Source organism: Dasypus novemcinctus, chromosome 15 (genome assembly GCF_030445035.2).
Source record: "Dasypus novemcinctus isolate mDasNov1 chromosome 15, mDasNov1.1.hap2, whole genome shotgun sequence".
NCBI classification, from domain to species: domain Eukaryota; kingdom Metazoa; phylum Chordata; class Mammalia; order Cingulata; family Dasypodidae; genus Dasypus; species Dasypus novemcinctus.
In genome coordinates this window covers 66,523,245-66,548,075 of record NC_080687.1, presented here as the reverse complement: position 1 = coordinate 66,548,075, position 24,831 = coordinate 66,523,245, and the positions used below count along the sequence as shown (strand labels likewise).

The 24,831-nt window shown below is 34.6% G+C and overlaps 1 protein-coding gene across 2 annotated transcripts in view; it reads right to left on the bottom strand.

Moving 5' to 3' along the window:
- DACH1 (dachshund family transcription factor 1) overlaps positions 1 to 24,831 on the bottom strand; it is a 422,811-nt gene that overhangs the window by 178,892 nt on the left and 219,088 nt on the right. For both annotated transcript variants that reach the window (XM_004468151.5, XM_058276592.2), the window contains exon 3: positions 21,275 to 21,436. In XM_004468151.5, the coding sequence (XP_004468208.2) occupies positions 21,275 to 21,436 (162 nt within the window). The remainder of the gene's footprint in view (positions 1 to 21,274; positions 21,437 to 24,831) is intronic.

The window sequence follows — 24,831 nt, the reverse complement described above, 5'->3', positions numbered from 1 at the left end:
TGTCAAGTTCATGAGAGTTTTGCAACTAAGATAAAGGAGGGAAAGGAGAGCATTTCGAATAAACAGGAATTTGTGATTTGTTCTAATTTGGGGTTTTAAAACAGAATTGGTTGCAAAATTGTCTTGACAGTTTTATTCAGTGTCATCTTGGGTACTGAGTAGAAACATCAGTGGTGATTATTAGAGAATCAGCCATAGGCCTATTCAGCCGCCAGTTCACATGCAAAACACCTGTTTGAAGAACATGAGCTAAGCTTTAAGTATTAATAGAAGAATAGACCTTCAACCGGGATCTGTATAAAATTCTGCTGTTTATCTTTTTGAAACTCCTGTTCTGGCAAACAGGTGGTTTCTTATTCCTGCAGTATTTCATTTCCTCATGCACAGCTGTGCTAGAAAATGTTTGATTTTATGAACCACATGGCAGACTTGGCAATATTTTTATAATGAACAGGAAAAAGCAAATAGTATTGCTTCATTTATTTTTCCAATACCAGCAAAGTAAATTCTCAGATTTAATATTACATGCATTCTTCAAAGTCAACTTTGGTAATATAATCATCTGTTTCTCCAGAAATATGGACAACAGCATGAATTCTTCCCTAAATTCACATGCAAACTAAAACACTGCTGATGAAAGCTTTTTTTGGCCTCCTTTTTATTATTATTCATAAAATTCCCTAGGTGTGCATGGTGCTTTATAGAGCATATAAAAGACAAGGTCCCTGTCACAAAGAGTTTATGGTATAATCCAAGGAACATACCGTGTAAAACAGCTCAAATATAGAGAATATGATATTATTTGGGGGACAACCATATGAGGATGGATAAAAATAAATATTAAACAAGGATATAGAGTCACAAAACATACTTTCGTTATTATAATTGTCAGGACAATTTATTAGACAAGGGTAAAAAAATTAAAAGTGATAAATAATAGAGTTGTTAGAGGACCAAGTCAAATTTCATTTCCAAGTTCTCCATACTTAAAAAATCTGTCCACATAAATCCAAATGCTTTAACACATTCTTTTCTGGAATTACTACAGAAACATCTTACCTCCCCTCTCCATTATATGGAGATTGTTTGGAGTGCCTTAATGATACCATTTACTTATGTTATATTACATTACGTAATCATAGAGTTATATAAATTGAAGAGAGCTTTTAATTCTGAACCCAACAGTTAACCAAAGTTAGTAAACAAGATACATGAAGGTTACATGATTTCTTCAAGGTCACTGAGATAGGTACTGGCAAAGCTACACTGGAACCCACGTTCTTAGATTTCTAGTTCAATATTAAAAAGAATGGCCCATCTTTTCCCTATATTAATAACCTGGCATAAACACTAAAATGAGAGTCTGAACACTGCTCTCAGTTATACTACCTTAAAAGTCACATAATGTCAGAGAAGGAATTATCTCCTCCCAGATTCAATTTACTCATCTGTAAAATGGAAATGCCAACAATATAAACATTTTATGTCATGAATTAAATGAAAAGTAAAAGTGGATGTGGACATACACGCTGCAAGAAAATAAGAATAAGAATCCTACACAGTGAAATTCTGGGATGCTGACTTTGAACCTGCCTTTAAAATGAAGGAGATACTAGAATTGGTGAGAAGACAGAGGAATTTAATGACTAGAGAGCCAGCAATAATACGCATATTGTATGAAGGTGTTCCTGCTAGCTGAGCACTTGTTCGTTAAATATTCATTCAGGATTACGTGAACGACCATGTACTGGACAGCACACGTCGTGTGTCAGTGTACCCAGGCCTGCTCAGCCTTCAGCGAGCTCACGGTCTCATGGAGGTCAGTCATGAAGCAGATCCATGAAGGCTTGCAAATAAAGAATTTATTATAGATTATACAATGCGCTACAGAAAGAACAGGGTGGTACACAATGAAAAAGGGTGAGGCCAGAGCAGTAGGCCTACTTTAAATTTGACTTTCAGGAAAGGGCATTTAGGCAGAAATAGAAGGATGAATAGCAGGTAAGAACCCAAGAGCAGAGGGAAGAGAGGTCCAGTGGACCGTTTCTAAGAAGGCCCAGGGTCAGAAAGGTACAGAGCATGTTTGAGGAATTGAGGAATGGCAAAAAGAGCAAATAAGGAAAAAGAAACCCAGAAAAGTCTTAAAAGAGGAGGTGGGGTATATATTCCACATTAGGCAGGGTCTTCAGGCCAGGTAAGGAAGTTAAATTTTATTTAAAACCCAGTGAAAAGCCACCGAAGGCTTTTAAACAGACAAATCTCATGAATTTTTATGATTTACAATCATCCATGGTGACTGATAAAAGGAGAGTGGATTATGGAGGACAAAGGGTGAAACCAGTAAGACTAGTTAGGGGCTGATAACTTGTGGAACCACACTGGCAGTAGATGCAGTGTAGACAGGGATATGAATCCTAGATGTGGGTTAAAGAAAGAATAAACAGATACAGTGATGTATTAAACATCAGGGTAGATGCAAGACCAGGGAAGAGGGACATGTCAATGATGACACTACATTTCCTAGACTGAGCCTATCGGTAAAAGGGGGAAAAAGGTTGCTATGTACTGAGATTTGACTCTGGTCAAAACCAGAGTCCACAGTGGGGCATAAGATTGTATTTATTTAGAATTTGTCTTTCTGAGACCACATTAAAATTCTTGTTATGGATATTTAAATGGAAGGAGGTGACAAACTATTTAAAGGGGAGGGTATGATAATTAGCACTATCTACAGAATTTGGAATTGGGTTGCATAATTTTGGGTAGAATGAAAGCTAAGAAAATCCCACTGGTTTTGTCAATCCAGACCCTGTGGGTGGTTGACCTGCTTTCAGGAACATACTGAATCAATAAAAATGTATTTTCTTCAAGAGCAGCCTCAAGAGAAAGGATGTGGGGTTGGGTGGTAAGAACTATTTGAGAAATCCAAGAAATAGCTCCACTTAGTACAATGCCCAAGTACTGATATATGAAAAAAAAAAAAAAAGGAAATAGAAACAAACTAGCTAATCTTCAGGTATTATTTACCCCAAATCTAAAGGGGATAAAAGATATTAAGGGTAGCTATAAACAGTAGAAGACAGCACTAATTTAAAAAGTGCCACAATTGCAACAAAATCCTCTCAAGACAGAAGAAATAATTAAGATAAGTTAGTAATAGCAGGTAATCAAAGTCTTTTGAAGATAATGTATAATTAAATATCTGTATGTTTCTAACTATAGGTAATATAAATCATGAAAGTAAATGTAAAAATTTTCATACCTAAATCTGTGGAAATTATCCAAAATATTATTTTATGATATGATTCATGGTAAACTTAAAGAAGTTGAAAAACTTAAACTATGAAACCATATGTCCTATTTATATGTCTATATGTACAGGAGTAAATATTCTATTTTTAAAGATTAAATAAAATATAGCTTCCACTTAAAAGCTTCAAACTTTTTTTAGATACATAAGTATAAGAATAACTTAAACCATTTTTGCACATTATTTTATCTATCAATAGTAATTAACACAGTCTTAATCTGGCGAATGTTAATGACCACTGTTCTTCCATAAATCCCAGTTAAACCAAGCTTATTAAGGGCTAATTAAAGGAAGTCTTATGTGCACTGAATAAAATAATGTCTGTTTCAAGAGTTGGAGTATGTATTTTGTCTGATAACATAAAATGGAACACAACTTTTCAATTAAAAAGTTTACCCACTGATTATTGATTTCGAAAAAAAAGGTGCATATTAAATAACTGATAAATTCTTTCCTCTTCCCTTGTGTGTATCCTTTTTAAAAGTGTAGCAGCAAAATTTAAAAATTTGTAGCATTTTTCCTGAGCATGGTACTAGACTCACACTGCAGCAAATAATCAATAGAACTCTTTTTGGGGAAGCAGTCAATCAAGATTAACTAGTGAAGATCTGGAGAAATAAAGAATACTGAGGCAATGTAAAGGAAGAAATACATATGGTTTCAAACTAATGTTAAGATGCTGGGCATAGTGGAGACTCCCACTTCTTCAGTATACATATGTATGTATGTGGATGTATGTATACTTTTAAAATTTTTCTATTTAAGAAACATTAACAAAATGCTTAAAGTATGCCAGGCAATCTTCTAAGAACTAATATAACCTGAATAATCCCTCAGAACCCTATGAAATACTTATATTTATTATACCCATGATATAGATAAGGATACTAAGGCACAGAAAGGTTAAGAAAGGTGTGGAAAGTAACATACAGTCCTAAAGGAGAGAATCCTGCTTTAGACCCAAGGTGTCAGGCACCATATTTTGTGCTCTTAACATTTAACCACTATGTTGTGTCGCCCCTGGGCAGTTTCACTTATGTGTCCATATTCTCACGCTCTTGCTCTCTCTTTCTCTCCCTCTTTTCCTCTCTGTCTCTCTTTCCCTTATCCCTAAGGACTCCCATGGCTGGATAGCAAATATAGATATTATAAAGCCTACTAACAAAGTTTGGTGGAGCCTGAGGGTTAACAGAAAATGAAATTGGTATGTAAGTGAAAAGCTGAAGGCATGAAGATTAGGCGTGTGTGCAAGTTTGAATTTCACATCCAGTGTGATTGTACTGAAAGGTTGTTTGTGCTATAAAAAATGAAGTGATTCTTAGGGATGAAATTGAACTGAATTATCTGCAGGGAGTTTTTGTTTGCTCATTTTGTTTTGTTTTAATATAATCAATGAAAATAAAGTTCCTGGGTTCTGAATAGGGTAAAAGCAGGCAAACCTATCATTTATCTATCTGTCTACCTAATTTAGAAAGCATGGATGAAATTTAAATGTTTGTTGCTAATAGAATTTTAGGTTTGAAATATGGGGAAAAACAGACAAATTTGGTATTAAGGTATAACATTTTCACAAAATCTACTTCTCAGAACCAACTTGCATTGGGAAATGGGTTGTTTTTGACAAATTATGTAATATTGTCTACTTGATGACTTCCTTACCTGCTTTCATCCATTCGTTTCATTTTTATTCATTGTTTTTGTCACCTTTATTTCTCAACATTAGTGATTTATATCCAACTAATCAGAATTCCTAACTATTGACTAAATGTAATACTGCCTATACTGCATGAGTTTATGGTATGGAAATTTCAAACTACAAATCACTCCAGATACCTGGGGGATAAGTAGATGTTATACAATTACTCTACAGTCTTACAAACATATGTGGAGTTCAGGCTGATCATACTTTGAAATATCTTGTGTTGAATAACACCTGACACAAATCACAGTGACTAACCAAAGACCCCAAAGAGTAAAATAATAACAAAGTTGCCAAATATTCTATGACTTAGTTTTGAAGAAACACTACACTAAAAAATTAGTATTAGGAGGAGGCAGAGATCTAAAAACTTGTACCATCATTTTCTGTGTAAATTTATCTTATCGCTCACAGGAAGTAAGTTCAGTACTGTAAAGAAAAGATATTACCAGCAACATTTTCAATCATGGTGGCTATATATTCAAAAACAATCAATAAAAATATACAGGAACAGACAAATAACTAGTCAACAGAATCATTTTTCCTGAAATACTTAAGCAGTAGCCTTTTAAAATAATTGCTTGTGGTCAGTGTTACTTGTATTTTGGTCTGCTCTATTGTTAAAATAGAATGGATGTCATATCCATTAATTTTTTAGCTATCTGAGGAAGGTTTTCACGCCTACAGTCAACTATAGATCAATTATAAAAGGGACTATCATTTTAAAATATTTAAAACTCATCAATTTTTTGACATCTTTACCAAAGAAAGTTTTGAAGACCAATAGATTAGATTAAAAGAGAAAGAGAGAGAAGTAAAATTCAGACAAATATAGAAGCTATAGCCTCTGCTCTTCTATTCCCTGATTAATGAAAGAAACACCACATATTCTGCTGTGTCATTTTTGAGAATCTATGTTTTAAAAATGATGTACATAGGAGGGTTGGATATCAACATGGGCTAAGTCAAGTATGGGACACATCTTTCATAGCAGATGGGAGAACTCAGAAACTGCTGATTACACTTTTTGGTAAACATTCTGGAATGTTGCCAAGACCATAATAAACATTTCTGAGATCATTTTTCTAGGGAAATTTTTTAAAAATCAATTAGAAATGAGAGTCTTTCAATGCTGGTATTTTAAAATGTCAACCTTATATTACTTTTTCCTTGCTGTGCATCAATGGCAATATTTCAAAACCTGTATATTAAATTAATTATATTCTATAATTAAACTATTAAAAGGAATGGAATGTAAAAGTGGTCTAAAATTCACACCACAGAATAGTGGATTTATTTTTTTTACAGAAAGTACAGCTAATTAGGTAAAAAATAGGGAAGGGAGAAAGTAAGAGAGAAGAAAGAAGTATAAAAGGCTCCCCAGATATTATTTTAAAAGCATATTCAACTATATTTATTGATTTTGAAAAATATGCTAATGTTACAGGTCAATAGGTTAAAAAAACAAATGCTTCATTTATGATTCCTGAATCTGGATTTCTGTAAAATACTGTATAGACATTGGCAGAAGATCAATTATGAGTCAGAATTTATAAAACCGGGCTTTTCAGGAATTTACTATAATTAAGATTACAGTATATTTATTTATAAAGTATATAATATGAATGTAACAAGAATACACATGTTTGTCCATGTGTGTTCATTTAAAAGAGGATAATGCCAAATCTTTTATAAGCAGTGCCACCATTTTATGTATTAAAAATAACCTAATTTTTTCTTATATATACCATTATGACATATAAAACTATATATTTTTAGAAAAAAATAAGATTAGAATATGTAACTATCAAAAGTGTTTCTCCATATTGAAAACGAAAAACAAAACTGGAGGAATCATGCTACCTGACATTAAAGCATATGATAAAGCTACATTGGTCAAAACTGCATGGTTTGGGCATAAGGATAGACATACTGACCAACGGAACTGAAATGAGAGTTCTGATAGAGATTCATGCATATACAGCCAACTGATATTTGTCAAGGCCACCAAGTCTACTCAACTGGGACAGATTGTCTCTTCAACAAATGGTATTGGGAGAACCAGGTATCCATATCCAAAAGAATGAGAGGACCATCATCTCATGCTTTGTACAAAATATTAACTCAAGATGGATCAAAGATCTAAACATAAAAGCCAAAACAATAAAGTTCCCAGAAGATAATGTAGGGAGGAGTCTATGGCATCTAGTAGTAGGAAATGGTTCCATAAACTTTACACCCAAAGCGTGAGCAATGAAAGAAAAAAATAGATAAATAGGACCTCAAAATTTAAAATTTTTCACTTCAAAGGAGTTTGCCAAGACAGTACAAAGGTAGCCTACTCAATGGGAGAAAATATTTGGGAACCACTTATCCAATAAAGGTCTAATATCCAGCATATATAAAGAAATCCTACATCTAAATAAAAACACAAAAAATAGGCAAGAGATCTGAATAGATACTTTTCCAAATAGGAAATACAAATGGCTGAAAAGCACATAAAAAGATGCTTAACATCACTTAACTATTAGGGATGTGAAAATCAAAACTACAATGAGATATCATCTTACACCTGTTAGACTGGTGACTATTAAAACAATCAAACAAACCAAAAAAACCCAAAAGTGTTGGAGAGGATGTGAAGGAATGGGAACATTCATCCACTGCTTGTGGGAATGTAGAATGGCGCAACTATTAAGAAGCACAGTTTGGCAGTTCCTCAGGGAGTTAACTATAGAATTGAAATATGTTTCAGCAATCCCACTACTAGTTATAAACACAGAATAATCAAAAGTAGGGACATGAATGGATATATGCACACCTGTGTTTGTAACAGTATTATTCACTATTGCCAAAAGTTGGAGGCAACCCAATCATCCATCAACAGATGAACAAATAAGCAAAATTGGTATATAAACACAATGGAATATTAGTCAGCTATAAGAAGAGATGAAGTATTGACACATTCAACAACAAGGATGAATCTCAAAGACTTTATGTTGAATGAAGTAAGCCAGTCACTAAAGGACAAATATTGCATGATATCACTGATATGACCTTAGCATTTCCAGCAGACACATAGAGATAAAGTCTGGAAGATAGGGTACTAGAAAGGAAGGAGAGAATAGTGAACTGATGCTCAGTCTGGGCAGAACCTATGACAAGGCAGAAGAGGGTGGTTTAGCAGTGGATAAGGATATTGTGGTGCAGGGATGTGAGTGGGGTAGGTGGTGTTGGAATGTGAGTGTGAGCAGGGTTGGAGGGGGGTGGGTTGGACTATCCAGGGAAAGGAGGGAGGGTTGGACTATCCAGGGAAAGGAGGGAGGGGTGGAGGATGGAACAGGTGAACTTAGGGAAGGTATAGGTCTGTGATTGAAAATACAATTGTGGGAATGTACATTTGGCAAATAAGGCAGGGGTAGGTCACTTATGGAGGGTGTCAGTAGTGTAAGGATTTGTGGGGAAAGGTGAACCTGTGGTATGCTTCTATGGAATTTGAATGTGCTCATGTAGTCATGGGGTGTGATCTCAGTGGGTGGAGACCCACACAAGAACCCACAAAACATTAAATTATCATCATGGGGAGTCCTGCTACATTCTCTAATTGAGTGGTAAGAATCTCTAGAGTACATAGTGAGTGCCTAATGAAAGAGGACAGACAAATACACCAGGCCCTTGATAATAATGCTGGTACTTCTGAACATTATTCTTATAAAATTGAAACTACTGTCTATGAGTTACCTCCTGAAAACCTCGTTACTCAAATGTGGCCTCTCTCCAAGCCAAACTCAGCATATAAGCTCACTGCCTCCCCCGACCCCTACCCTCAGCATGGGACATGACTCCCAGAAATGCACCTCCCTGATACCAAGGGATTATTACCAAGTGCCACCAGCAATTTATTTGGAAAAAGACCTTGAGCAAAGGGGGTAATATTAAATACAAATGATTTTTAATGGCTAAGAGATTTCAAAGTGAGTTGGGAGGTCATTTCAGAGGTTGCGCTTATGTATATCTCAGGAGGATCTCACTAACTGCCACAGTAAACAAAGCCTGAAGCAGCGTGCTCCTCAGGGCTCTAGAGACACCTGGACACTATAGAGAGGGCACACAACCCCAGGACATTGGCACCATGTCAGTGGAGCTTACCATGGAATATATCTTAACCTATTTTCCCAACGTAATGGAGTTAGACTCATTAATAAATTCCCTACACATGGTTCTTCTGCCCCTTTTAATTGAACCTATTATTTGCACTATGCCAGTTAAATATGTGTCCCAGAGACTTAAATCTTCTCTGGCTGTTCATATGCCAGTTGAGCCAGGAATCTCAGCAGAGTTGCATCCAACACCTACTCTCCAGTTCATTGGTCTGCCTGGGACAACTAACAAAATGATAATGATGGACAATACCCATTCCCAAAAACAGACAGTATCTACAACTTCAAGAAATATGGTTCCTTACATCTACCCCTTAAGACCTAAGCCCCCTCTCAATCTGAAGCAAAGCGGGCATCACCATCCCAAAATCCTCAATGTAAAGGAGGAATGCAACTATGGACCAAAGTATACTCTTATTATTCTAGTAATGCAAGAACTTATAACATTGATATAAAGATAGTGGTCACCAGAGGTTCTGAGGGAATGGAAGGGAAAGAATAGGTGGAACACGGGCTATTTTGGGGATGTTGGAATTGGTCTGCATGATATTACAATGATGGATACAGGTCATTATACATTTTGTCAAAACTTCCAAAACTGTACAGTGTAGAGTGTAAACCATAGTGTAAAGTATAGACCATAATCAGTAATAATGCTTCAATATTTGTTCATCAGTTTTAACAAATGTACCACAGTAATGAAAGATGTTAGTATAGGGGAAACTGTGAGCAGGGCAGGGGCGGGGTATATGGGATTCCTATATATTTTTTACGTAATTTTTCTGTAATATAAAGCTTTTTTAAAAAATAAAGTTAAAAAAAAAGTGTTTCTCCGTTATTCAACAAAAGAACAACAAATTTACTGTAGAGAGCAAAGTATTAAAATTCTTCATGTATTTGTAACAAGCACATTGATATTAATTAGTTTATCCTTTCAAGTTGTGTTTATCTCTTCATTTGAATCACAGTTTCAAAGGTCACTCTTTTCCATTTATAAATCCAGTATGACAGAGATTAGTAAAAGCAAAAAGCAACAACTAAATGAGTACATCATCATGCAATCACACATCTCACAATTCATTTATCCAATTATAAAAAATACTGTCAAATGTTTATTGGTGAGTTTTTTCAAAGCATCAAAAGGGTTCATGTCAAGACAACTTATTCATCAACATTTTCATTTGACATTATAGCAAATATAGAAAAACAGTGAATTACACCTCAGTGAAAAGACAACCAAATAAACATTTCCTTATTAAAAAAAAAAATAAGAAAATAAATATATTTAGTAATTTAGTTGGTATTTTCTATAAATTAATCAGATTCTTGGAAGCTGAAATACAGGGACACAAGTGTATGGGTGTGTATGTGCTCGTGCTTGTGTGTGATGTCTAGCTGTTTAATTGCTAGGTCATATACTGTCTAGTAAATGAATCTGAAGGATTAAAATCAGTATCATAATTTACTAATAGAAATAAGAAATTTTATAATCTTGATGCTTATTTTGAAATAATTTATTTTTAAAAATTTTAGACCTTTTCTCTTGAAGTAGGCACAGATTTGGGCAATAGAAGGTATATCAAAGAACAAGAAATCAAATGCATGCCTTGTGTATTAAAACTGGCAACCCTATGAATGTGGCATTAAGATGGCTAAAGGAAACCATTTATAAAACTTTCACCATCTTAATAAGATTAGCTTTTACCCTTGAAATCTTATATAAACTGCATATTAGGTTTATGTTGTCTGATAGATATCAATTGTCATAACAGGACTCTTTCTGAAAATGTAGTTGGGATGTTCAAAAATAAAGGAGAGAGAAAAAAAAAAGACAAGGCCGATAACTCAGAAAGAGCTCTCAGAACAACTTGTGCCAACCATTTCAGCACTTAGACTAATTATAGAGAAATGAAGAAAAAGCAAACTTCTCTAAAAAGACTAAAACAAATACAGAAGTGATTAGCAGATTATTTTTAAATGATATAGACTTTTTTCCTAAGACAAATGTGTGTGAAATGAAAAAGAATTGAAATTAGTTTTGGAAATCTACCTCTGTTTTTCTCCCCAGCTCTATTATGAATGTATCTCCTGATACACAGAAGAATGTATCATAGTCTCCTAAGGCAGAGTCAAATATGTTCCCAAGACCTTTCTGTTTTGAACTAACCTTGAATCACTCAAATGACATAGTACCTGAGTGTAAACTATTAATCACCAAAATAATTAAAGTCATGTCACTTTCGTGTTTAATAATTTATGCATATATACATAATTGTGCGGCTGTGTGGTTTGTTTGTTTATTTTGAATATAAACTATCCTTTAAAATTAAATATGCTTTCTGGAATAATTGAAGTAAAAAATACAGTTATTAAATGTTTTATGAAGACAGTGAAGTCTTTTTTCCGCAGATGTAGTGAAACTTAATATCTGATATTAAACTAAGATTTTGAAAGTTCTCAATCAATGCAGTTGTACTCCAGGTAAAACTCTAGATAAATTGCTGTGTTTTTTTTTTTTTAATTTCCTTTTGAAAAATGTGAGTTTCATAAGCATCCAGAAGTTCAAAAATTTTTTCTTAGAATTCCTGAAATGTTAAAATTTTGTAAGAATCCAACTGATGAAATCATAAATATATGCCATCAAGACATGTATAGCATCGATAATGCAGAGTTCACATTTTCTTGTGAATTGTTATAACTTAAAAACATATACTCGTATCTATCCATTCATCTGTCTATCTAGCTACTAGCTATCTGTCTGACTGGGTACATACACACATATACATATAATTCTCTCTTCTTTGTCCATATACAGATTATTATTCCCAAGCCAAAAATGACCCCAAGGAAGTAAGTACACTTCTTGGCTGAACAATTTATCAACAGCTTGAAGTGACAAGAATGGTGATTCAAACCTGCATCCCCACATATCAGATTTAGGCCACATTCTTCAGCCTGCAGAACCAGAAAGGGAAAAAGTCCCCGTCGCATTTGCCCTTTCATAGAGATGGAAATATTATTAGAAAGGACATAAACAGACTAATTAAATCACAGCAGTATGGCTGGGATGACAGCTGGTACAGCGTGTGACTGAGAAGATCCATATCTGTGAGCAGGAGGTACTTCACTCCCAATCCATTCGCTATTAGGTGCTTTCAAGCTTGCTGTGCAGACATTAAATAATAACATATCATTTCCAAGACTAAAATGATGTAAAGAAATCAAAAATGCTTTCTAACCAAGAAATCTTTTGTGCAACAGTGGAAAAAAAAATCATTTACCACTCAGTTCTGCTTTTGAGATAAAGATGTAATAATGACATTACCTTTCATCAGCAGGATCCTTGAAAATCAACACTCTTTGCTTATCATGCTGTGAAATACAAATAGAGCTAAAGGCATGGTCTGCGAGGCACTGCTGCAGCGATATTAACTAACAGATCTGCCCTTTGTGAAGGAAACCGTATCCGTTTCATTAGTGCAGACTCTAATTCAAAACTGTTGAAAATGAACTGCACATACTGTTTTAATAACAACATTCCTAATCATTATCAAACTGGTAATTCTCTCAGCACTGAATGTAAGGGTTTGTGTTTCCATTATGACCTGCTGTTAAAGAAAAACATATTTAAATCCTCCATTCTTTACTATCTTCCAATATAACCCGAGGTTATTTTGTTGTTGTTGTTGTTTTGCTTTTTGGCAATCAGGAGCATGCAAAACCATGTATGCCATTTCATTTTAAATGAATTGACACTTTTAGGCATTCATATCAACTATGGTATTATTTGGTTATTATGATTTAGTTATCCTATTTTGTATTCAACTTGACAAGCCATGATTCATACAAAATGGCCTTGCAGAATTTTGGAATATTTAGAGACAAATCACAGTCATACAAATGTACAACACTATGTTGGGTGACAGGTGCATTGTGCTCAGTTACAAATTTCCGATGATTGTGCTCATGTTCAAAACAATGTTGGACCATGAACACTGTAGTAACATCTCAAAGAATATATTTTCTAATATTGGATCATCATAAAATATTTAAAAATACACATCACCCAATATTATGTTACAGAATACAACGTTGAAGATTTCTTTTAATCATACAGTGTCAATCATATGAAGTTAAAAATATAAAACAGATACAATAAGGGAGGATTACTTTAATGAATAAAATAAATGCTGTCTTTTCTTAATAAGGACTGAAGATGGCCTAGGGTAATTTTATACTGGAATGTTGTATTTTCAAAGTTCCTATAAACATTTTAGTATTTCGAAGTAGAGTGGATAATGATCATTTTCAGGGCATTTCTCAGTGAAAATTGTATTTCCAAGGCTGCCATAAATGGACTCAATCTACCAGAATGTGATGGATTCTATCATATAACACATCCAATTGGACATATTTTATCTTTCCTTATATTTTATTATCACACAAAATATAAGGAGACGTAGATAAAATCAAATTATTTAACTTATATCTTTTAATACGATATGAGTGAGTATACTTCATTTTCCAGTCATTAGTTGGAATCAGTGATATTGAAGCAAATCAAAAATGTTGAGTTAATATTTTATAATTATATTCTCCAACTGTCCATACAAATTTTAAAAAGTCTTCATGGAAATGGAACTGACTCCAAAAGAAAATATCCTTTTCATTCTCCTTATGTCTACCACAGAATCCATTTAACAAGTATTACAGGAAACTAGTACACACTGTTGGTCTATTCAATTTAACATATAGGAATGGATTTAGGAATATTTGTTCAAATTTTCAAAATGGAACAAAAATTGTTTTTTTAATATAGAAATATGTTTTTCATAAAGTTATCTGTTACCATCACTGATGTTTCTAATCTTTTATATAACCAGTGAAGATAAAAGATTTTATAAGAGAAATTGCAAAAGGATGTCATACATTTTCTAGAAAATCATGGAAAATGATTAAGAAAATGGCCAGATATTAACATATCCATGTGCCATGTTTAAATAATCTAATTTTAAGCTCTATTAAATATATTTTAATAATACCCATAATTCCTTCATAATAACATAAAATTTTTCTCTCTTGCCCAATCTCTTTCAAACTCAAATGAAATGGATACACAGTACATAAGTTAAAAAAAAATTGGTATCACATGTTTTCCTTATATTCAAAATAAATATCTTCCACCTTTATCCATCACATGAAATGATTGCATAATATGTAAAATGGCATATGGCAATATATTTAATGATACCATGTTTTACTTACTTTGGTTGTTTCATGTTTGTTTTTTATTTTCGAAAGTGCTGTAAAGAACATCTTCTTGCCTTTGAACTTCTATTGAGATTTCACAAGTCAAAGAATTTTGGAGCCAAAAGAGAAATTTGGCATCAACTTCCATATTCATTAAACAAGAAAGCTGAGAGGTTAAGAGACTTCTCTATGTAGCTAAGCTATTTATAATAGCTATATCATTACTAAAATCTAAATCTTCTAATATATTTTGCTGTTTACTCTCCCACCTCAGTTTATGGCTACATCTAGAAGGACTTATCTTGATTATGCTATAAGAAGTTCAAATTTTAACAACTACTTTTTGCTAATTTTGCATTAAATTAGCTCTTTATTCTTCAGATTTTCATGTTAGGCTAATTTATTTAAAATATGTAATGAAGGGGAAAATGCCAGAAATGTTAAATATTTACAAATTCATTAAAGCTTGCAAAAAGTAGATTTCTATTTCCTGGTTTTTAAAGTTGGGGTAAACAATGTTGTATGAAATGTCAGGATATGAAGACATCTTTTGCATAGGGAATGATGTTAAACATATGGCCTATTCACAATCAATTGAATTACAAACCATGGCAATTCCTACATTTTTAAGAGATGCGTGGTCTTCCATTAAACTTCCACTAACGTGACGTTGGTAAAAAGGTTTATGTTTGGGCATATTCTCCTGACCATCTGGGAAGCCACAGAGAGCAAAAGCATCAATTAAAAATGTTTATATAAAAATTGAAGGCTATCAGTTCTAAAATATTTCTTATTTCATGTGTTAGATTCCTTTTGGCCTTTTAGGGTCGTCTTTTGTTTTTCCATGTTTACAAGCTACTGGCTGTTAATATTGTTAAATTATACTCATCAGACAGGAAGAAGGATCTTAAAAATCATTGTTAGGCAGAAAAACATTAAGAAACTTAAAAAAAAAAAACTTTCCATATTTAATCTGTTAAACAATGGCAAATTTCTTATGAATCAGTGATACTGTAATTGAACTGGAGACATTTTTAGAGCAAGCTTGCTTTGGCTTTTTCACCCTCTGATTTGGAATCTGCTCACAGTACTGCCAGCTTAACCAAAAAGGATTAACTCTCATATCCAACTGAGAACACAGATAATTCTCAGTAATTGGTAAAAAATGAAGATGAATGGGGCTGAGAGATAAGGAGCAATTAGCTCATCAGCAGTTACAGCTGTGCACTCAATCCGGATCCATCTCTTGAGTCTCGGCCCCTTTTAAAGAACCTAAGCAGAATAAGCATAGGACACCCCCTCCCCAAAAAATTGCTATACCTGCCCATCATTTCTCTAGTCTTCCATTTTATTTCCTTACTATACAAAGACACCTGTCATAGCATGCTATGTAAATTACTACCTCTCTCAGGACCTATGTCTAAAGCCAATCTTCTTTTTAAACTTTTTTTTATAACAGAAACCAAATGACTACTGTAGACACTCTTAAATTCCCTGTCAATCGTTTCATTATAGCAGCATCATCTGTTTGAAAATATAAGCAATTCCCTCATCTAATTATAGGAAGGATTTGAGGTTCATTAACATTGCCAAGGCAGAGAATCCAATGTGCAACTGCAGAGCTCTGCTTGGTGGCCGGCATTGTCAGTTTCCTTTTTTTGCTTTTTCAAGGTCTCCAAGACTTTTTCCTGAAATCATAAAACTAATTTTTCCTTCCAAATAGACACATGTGTTTGAGGAAAGGAAATGACTACTGTTTAAGCTATTCTGTTTCTGTGAGAATGGTTTTAAATACATATACACAGATACAATATAAGGAGATGGTCAACCGGGGGAAGAGAATTTTATCTCTACATCTGCCAATTTTTAGTTTGTTTGCTGTTGTTCATTTGTTTTGTTTCATTGGTTGGAGGACAGAAATAAGGAAAAAGGAACACTTACAAGGAAAGCAGCTATTAATCCCAAACTCAAGTTCTTATTTTTACTTGAAACTCCTCTGTACTTGTAACTACTGCCAAAACAAATGAAAAAGTATCATACATTTGGAGCATGTGAAATGTGCTCCAGCAGGCAGATCACTGTATCAATGTATTCGAGCCTGTGTTCCAATATGTTCTCAGAAAGAGAAAATACTCAAGTCTAAGATTACTTCACTTCCTTAAAGAAATAACAGCAGTTAGGGGATGATGACTATAGTTTAAACAATGAGATTTTCTTGGGACATCTGTTTTGAGATCACATTTTGAATAGATATGAACTCATTTCCTACTAAGCAGGCAATCTACTATTGTTGATAGCTGTTTACCAGTTCTATGAGTCAGATATTAGCTAGTGGCAAAGGTCCCTCTTAAATCCTCTGAGTATTCTTTAAACTGTGTACATAGTGTTTTCCTTAAATAAAATGTTAAGAGAAGAAAAGATGCAGTCTTTTCTTGCCACTTAGTAAATTACAGTCCACAAAGTCTTGCACTTGGGAATAATATTTAATGTATTTATCTTAAAGGACTATTTCCTTTGTTGTCATTAAAGGAATAAGATATTAGGTTTAGGAAGTATTTAAATAACATCTAAACTATTAAGGGATGTTTGGTATATCAATATTTACATAGTATTTAAAAACTAGAAGTTAAATTAAATTTCCTTTATTTAGAGTAAACCAATTGTGATTAATTTAGTATCCTCAAAAATGTGCATAATGCCAAAAAAAAAGATAGGCAGATAAAAAACAAAGCTATAGATACTATCGAATTGACCTCGGGCTCACTGGTTTCAAATTCAGCTTTTCCAATATCCCAGTCTCAATTTCCAAGCAGTATTTTTTTAAGCGGGTTATGTAGATCAGTTCTTAGAGCAAAAAAATAGCAATTTATCTGGCCTGTATGTTGTGGATATTGTTGCCACTAAAAAGAATCCAGGACATTTTTCCTTCTTATCTTCAATGTAGCTCATATCAGCCAACCTGTCACAAGATAGTACTTGATATAAACAAGAGATTGCAAAGACATCTCAGTAATCAATATCAGGATGGCTACAGTATGGAAACCCCAACCAATGCAATATCATTTGTCTCAGCATCTATTTCTATGGCCAAATGAAGCATTAATTCAAATCATAAATCTATGGTGATTTAAATCTGGGAATGAGCACCTGCCTGCTTTAATGATTTATTTTGTACATTTCAGTAAGCAGGAGATTTGTCCATATGAACTGACAGGTCACCTTCAGATGCCAGGAGCAGACTGTTTATCACCATGCAGACTAGCATCTCATCTTAGCAAGTAAATATTAAACTAAAAGAATCCAATTGATTGTGGATGAGGGAGAATGGCGACACGGCCATATATTTTATTCAGCGTGCTGATGCCTCACTCTGATCTATCCTGAGGCCCTCACTTTGTCCTAAAATGATCGTTCTGCTGGAAAGATGTGAGCTCAAGGTCACCATGTAAAATTGGGATATAATTATTTGTCAGTGTCAAAGTTTTCTTTAAGTATCTTTTTTCGGGGTAAATTTTAAGATTCCTATTACAAACTGGGAAGGGCTATCTATAATAAAACAATTCCTTCACTTTACCAAGCCAAACCAAACCAAATCAAATCAAACAAAAAGAAAACCTATTTTCCAGAGCAGGAAGGATTTATTTACAACCAAGGAAAAAATTTACAAAGGAAAGCCTAAAATGTTCAATGGAACTTGTGAACAAGGTGGGTACAGGAGAAAAAAATGAGCTCTTGGTTAACTTCAAAAACATCACTGAATCTGGGCAAGACTGAGTAGTAACAGTATATCATTTAAGTAGCACCTACCTCTCTGATAGTTTTCACTACTCCAGAGAACCAGTTGGTAGACTCATAAGAGCAGGAAGTTTGTATTTTGAAATATAGGACTCTAAGATTCTTGGGAGTCCTCATAGACTTCGTATGCTTCAATACCATTTCCCAAGGATCTCATGGTCACTGATGCTCCTGGAGGACCCAGCCTCATCTGTTACCTGCTTACTTAGCCATCTTGCCAAGAGACTCCATGCCTCTTGAGTGCAGGGACTGTATTGTGATTATTTATGTGTTTCTAGAATGATTTTTGGTGTAACAAAATCCAAATGGAGTAATAACCAAAATTCTCTCACAGGCTTGTAGCTTGACAAATAATACCAAACAGAGAGAACAGGAAACCAAAAGGAAGAAGCAGTTGGTGGCAGCAGAAAGAGGAAGAAGGTAACTTTTAGGAGAACAAGTTAGGAAAATAATAATAGCAAAAACCATATCAAAACAATTAGACTTACAATGTGATAAAAGGGTATTGTATTAAATAATGTGATCAACAATGTGATAAAAAGATATTGTATTAAATAATGTGATCAACCTTGACATATATGATCTAACTTAATTGTCATGTGTAGATACCCTTATTTATGCCATTTTACAGATGTGGAATATTATTAGGCTCAGAAAGATTATATAGCCTTCCAAAATACTTAGTAGTTATTGACCACTTACCAAGAGGCCAGCCTTGTCCTCAGAAGCAACGATTTTAAACATATAAATCAACTGCTAGATTCAGCAACTGCTGTAACCTATGCAAGCTGATGCCCCACTCTCATCACTGCCCTGTACCCTTTACACTCTACCACATTCCTCCTTCAACTCATTTTGCCTGTTTTTTAGATAAAGGCAGGGGTGTGGGTAATGCTCAGAGAGAATAATAAATCATGGATTTTGAAGAACAGCATCATGAAGGAATAGAATGAATATGACATGTCGTCCCAAATCAGTTGCAGATATCTAACATGAATGATCTATATGCCTTAGAGACTAGCAATAGCACCAACGTTAACAATCTCAAAATATTAATACCTTCAAGGAAAGTTCAAATATCTTTCTGCTTCTGTTTGAAATTGGTGTTGGATGGTGGGTGTCAAAAGCAGTATAACTACCAACTAAACTACTAAATAGAAGAAAAGTATTTTCATTCAACTAAAACACAAAAGAATTTAAATTGTTTCTTTTTTAAGCCATTATAATAGTCTATGTGCTGAAATAATCAAAGTAAGCTAGAATTTAATCAGCAGGCAAATGTTATCCTATGATATCAAAGGTTAAATGTATGTCAATGTTTAATTATGATACATGTACTCTTATCTTATGCCTATTGGTTTCCCCAAAGTCAACTCTGGTCTGCTGCTAGGGAAATTCAAACAGAAGGACCCCGTTTCAATATATTGAATGTTACTAAATTGCCTATTTTAAGTATCCCTCATCACAGCAACTATCAAGGACAGGCTGTTTTAAGGTCTATGCTTCTAAAATTTTGAAAACAAGCCAGATTTTGTTTTGGAATGATAGCTATAATTTAAAGTGTTTAATAGCCTGTTTTTAAAATTGTCCAAATGTGTCCTATTTTACAGGCCAAAGTAAAAGGCTGCTATTTTTAAATAATTCATACTTAATAGTTCTATAAACAGAATTATAATTAACTCCATTTTACTTCAATATTGTTTTAACTTTTAAAAGTCTAAATTTATCCACCAGCCTCCTTGTATCCCCATTTGAAGTACTATAAAAGCAAGCACCCACTTTTCTCTTAGTCCCCTTCTGATGTTTAAGCCATCTCTTTTGGCTCTCTTCCACCTCTGTTCATCCTTCTAAGAACTGTCACCACCTTATATGTAGCCCACTCTCAAATCAAACCCATTACTGCCAGTCCTTTTCTATTTCCCTTAAGTAGCTGTTGAAAAATTCTAACTTTCCCCCTTTTTACATTAGTAGCTGCCCTGTGGCATCCCTGAAACAGCAGTACCTTGTGTACATATTTCAAAATTACTTTCCACACCAACACTGATTTCTGTTGTATGCTTCCAGGGAATTGCTGGGAAAATTATTTCTAAAATCTGTAGTATTCCTTCATATATCCTTAACTATATGTTAGTGAACTGAAAGTAGAGAGTGGCTAGTTGCTTTAAGAAATAATCTATTAAAAATGCTGCATGAAAAAGAGAATTTAATTGAGTTGCTATGAATGATTATGTCCTTCATGCACATCTGTTGGATACAACATTTTGCACTCATCTTCACTAACCAAATTTCTCTGGTTAAGTTACATTTTATGTATGGTTTCTACATTTTAAAGAGAAACAATACAGTGCTGTGGCAGAATAAAATGTTTATACCAACACACAGATGCTAAAAATTTCATCAAGAAAAAAAATTAACCCACATTTGAAGATGTGTTTGACAAAACAAATTACCCAGGCAAATGAAAATTCTGCAAAGATAAAACTGCCACTTTGGGTTTAACAATGACTTTTAACTTTTCATTTCTCTTTTCTTATACCTCAGGAAAGAAAAAAAGTAAAAATAAAGGTATAGTTTTAAAAAGAGAAATTGGTAATGGTTGCTTATAGAAAGAATTAATCATCAACATATTTTTATTATTGAAGCACATAAAGGGATATTTTTATATGTTTAGCTGAAAATGATAATTAATTTCTCAACTTTATTACAAATACGTTAAAACAGAAACCAAAGTTTCTGGACTTTTTGTACATATTCATCTTTCACCTTTCCTATAATTAATATTTTGAAATTCTGATTATTAAAATTAATTTTAATGCAAGATGTTAACTAGTTTATAGTAGAAGCTGCAGCAAAACTTAATCCTATAATGAAAATAATGCTATGATTATGTATTTAAAATGCATGTTGCTAGACAGGCAAAATAGTTTCTTCAAAATACATTCTATTAACAAGCTGTAAGTACAAACCTTGAATGAGTAGCCAAGAGTTTTGATCTGGAAAAGAAAATAATTTGGTAGAAAAATGATCATCACACTAACTTTCAGTGGACATAAAACTTACCAACACTTGAATTCATGTCTCCATTCTCAGAATCGGCTCCGTGTTGGTTATTACTGGCATGATAGTTGCTCATAGCTTCTAATTTGATTTTTTTCACCTTCATAGCTTCGGCGATAGCTGCATTGGTAGCAGCAGCAGCTGCTGCAGCTGCTGCTGTCAGACCTTAAAAGAACAAATTAAAAATAAAGTAATTCAAATTCTGATTTTTCATGTACTTTATCTATCACACATACAAATATTTATTAGAGTATCTGATTCCTTTATGCAACACTCTGGTAAAATATATTCATACCAACTACACAGTGAAGCAACATTGATATAAGGAAGATAGATACTGCTCTCCAAACTCCCAAATTAAATATTAGCAGAAAATAATTTGTACATAGAAAGTTGATAATGGATATGCAGAGACAATTAGATCTCAAAGAAACCAATCTGTACATATCATTCTCTGCTTAATAGCCTCCACAACTGCTTAAGGAACAGGGGGATCTGAACTGCTTCACTTAAGCCACAAGGTCTTTCACTAACTAATGCAAAGCTACCTCATGCCCAAAGTTTCCTTATTTTCAGGTCATACTCCAACTCCATTACACATGCCACCAGTACCCATTCATGCCCTGCTTCTTCAAGCCTGTGCCTTAGCACATGCTATCCCCTTTGTTTGGAATGTCCTTGCCCACGTCTCACAACCCTGTTTTCCCAACCTCTAGAAAAATCCTACGCATGCTTTAGTATCTTGTCCCCTGCATCCATCCCAGCTGCGTCGGTATCTGTCTTTCTTCTCCCCCTGGAACTTGGGCATGCTTCCATGATAGCACAAGACATGCCACACTGTGTCTGCTTGCACATGTTTCCCTCCCTAGATTGTGAACTACTCAAAGGCAAGGGCCATGTGTTGCTACACAGCTTGGTGTTCCCAATGTTCAAGGAGAATAATACAAAGCATAAATGGTATTACCATCCTTAACTTACTAAATGTCAAGTACTGTTTTAAGTGACATACATAAATATATTTATTTATTTTTAAAGATTTTTTAATTTATTTCTCTCCCCTACTCCCCGCCCCCCACCCCGAGTTGTCTGTTGTCTGTTCTCTGTGTCCATTTGCTCTGTGTTCTTCTGTGACCGCTTCTATCCTTATCAGTGGCACCTGGAATCTGTTTCTTTTTGTTGCGTCATCTTGCTGTGTCAGCTCTCTGTGTGTGCGGCGCCATTCCTGGGCAGGCTGCGCTTTCTTTCACACTGCGCGGCTCTCCTTACAGGGCGCACTCCTTGCGCGTGGGGCTCCTACACAGGGGACACCCTGTGTGGCAGGGCACTCCTTGCGCGCATCAGCACTTCACGTGGGCCAGCTCCACACGGGTCAAGGAGGCCCGGGGTTTAAACCGCAGACCTCCCATGTGGTAGGCAGACACCCTATCCATTGGGCCAAGTCCGCTTCCCCATAAATATATTTAAAACTAGCTTAATATTCTTGGTAATCCTATGTGATTGTAAACACTATTATCCTCACCTTTACAAATAAGGAAACCATAGCAAGGAATTTAAACCTAGGCATTCTAGTCCCAGAGTACATGCTTTTATCCACCACACCATGATGTTCAACCCAAACAATCCATCTCTATTCATCCAGAGGACAGGAGAGAGGGGTGGACATGAGATTAGAATGCGAGTTTGAGACCCGGTCATGGGTCAGAATGCTACAGCCATGTTGTTTTAATTTATTTATAAGCTTTAGATAGCCAGCAAAGTTTTCTTGACAGGGGAATGGTTTGTCTTCCTTAAATGTAATAACTTTTACCAAGTCAATTCACTTCAACCTCATATCCCGCCGGTCTCTCCTAATTATAAAACCCTAACATTCTATGAGAGGATAATATGCATTCCCATCCTTACCCCCAGTGCCCTGTTTGTTATGGCTGCTTCAGTGTTTCTAACTACAGTGCTCCAGTCCTGTTTGAATTTATCTGTTATGATTTATTTCTACTCCCAGCTGGTGGATTAGAGACTGAACACCTCTCGCCTCTGTTTCCTCCCTACTAATCATCACTTTAGTTGCTAAGCAAATAAGTTACAGCACCAGGAATTATAAGAAAATCTTTTTTTCCTTGGAAACCTCAACTATTTTTTTCTTACAGAAGTTAGGGAAGACCTCATATTTACTTCAAATCAGACCAAAAAGATTCTGACGACTTTCACCCTAAAGCTACAAGACACTCAAGTTGAATCCTTTATGAAAAACTGATAACCACACCCCTAAACAAGCACTGACATCGCAAAGAACCCATCTGGGTCTTGACTGAACACTCATTGCCTTTTAAGTCACAACTTGAACTGATGCTCTCATCTTCCTATGATTGAATTTTGTCCCAATTACTCATTTCCTTCAAAGATGTTTCAGAACATTTTTTTCCCTGTTCTCTTAAAATTCTTTGTGTTTCCCAGAAAATCTCTCTTCCTCCATTTTGCCTTGTCACAATATGAACATCTCAGAATCTCACCTGCCCCTGCTCTTGATTGCCAGGTGTTGCACGACATTTCTAGGGTCTAAACTTTGATTTAGGCTGCAGGTAAATTTTGACCCATGGAATTCAAATAAGAAAGCTAAATCTGTAACTCAGGATATTGTTATTTCTGCATGGCTCTGAATCAAATTAAGTAATATAACACATAACTGTGTGATGTGGCCTTGGACAAGATATTGAATCTCCCTGAATATGGTTTCTTCATCTGAAACAATTTTAAAACAAAGGACTAATATATGGATTAAATAAGATAAAACTATATGTAGAAACTGGGCATGGAATACATTCTAGTTCCTCATAAGTAAAATATACTCCTAGCATGAGTCCAGTAGTATATGTGATGGCTGGCCACAGCCTCCTCAGCTAAAAGAATTCTACATTTCCACAGGTGGTTGTATTAACCCCTGACTTTTAAATAAGCTTTTACTAAATTTATATTTTAGCTGATCTTATTTATGATACTCTTATCTTTCCATTTGACTGGGGGTTTTTTCCATTTCTAATAAAATTCTGAAAGATATGTCCATGTGACACAAACATGCACACATACACACTATAATTAAAATATAATACTTTTTTGTATTATATTTTTAACCCAGTTTTATTAAGACAGGAGGTAAGCAATGATATAAAGAACAGTTGCTGCTCTTGGTTCCAATAACTCCTCTATACTCCACTAATTTCCAATAACTCACTTATAGTCCAATAAGTACCAATAACTCATCAAACATGTTTGATGCACTCTCAGTTTTAATTCTCTAATATCTCTCAAATCCATACAATTGTTTCCATCACCACCATCTCCCCCTTAGTGCAAGACACCATCTTTTCTTCCCTAGAGACCTGCAATAGCCTCTTAACAGGTTCCACTTTCCCCATCTCCATCTCTTATTATTCTTACAGCAGTCAACCTAAGCTTATGAAAATGAAAATCTGATAGTGACATTCAATGCCTGCTGTTGGGATCAAGCCTCTGATGCTTTGTATGGTTGGCAGGGCTATGTGTACTCAATCCCCTGCCTTTCTATG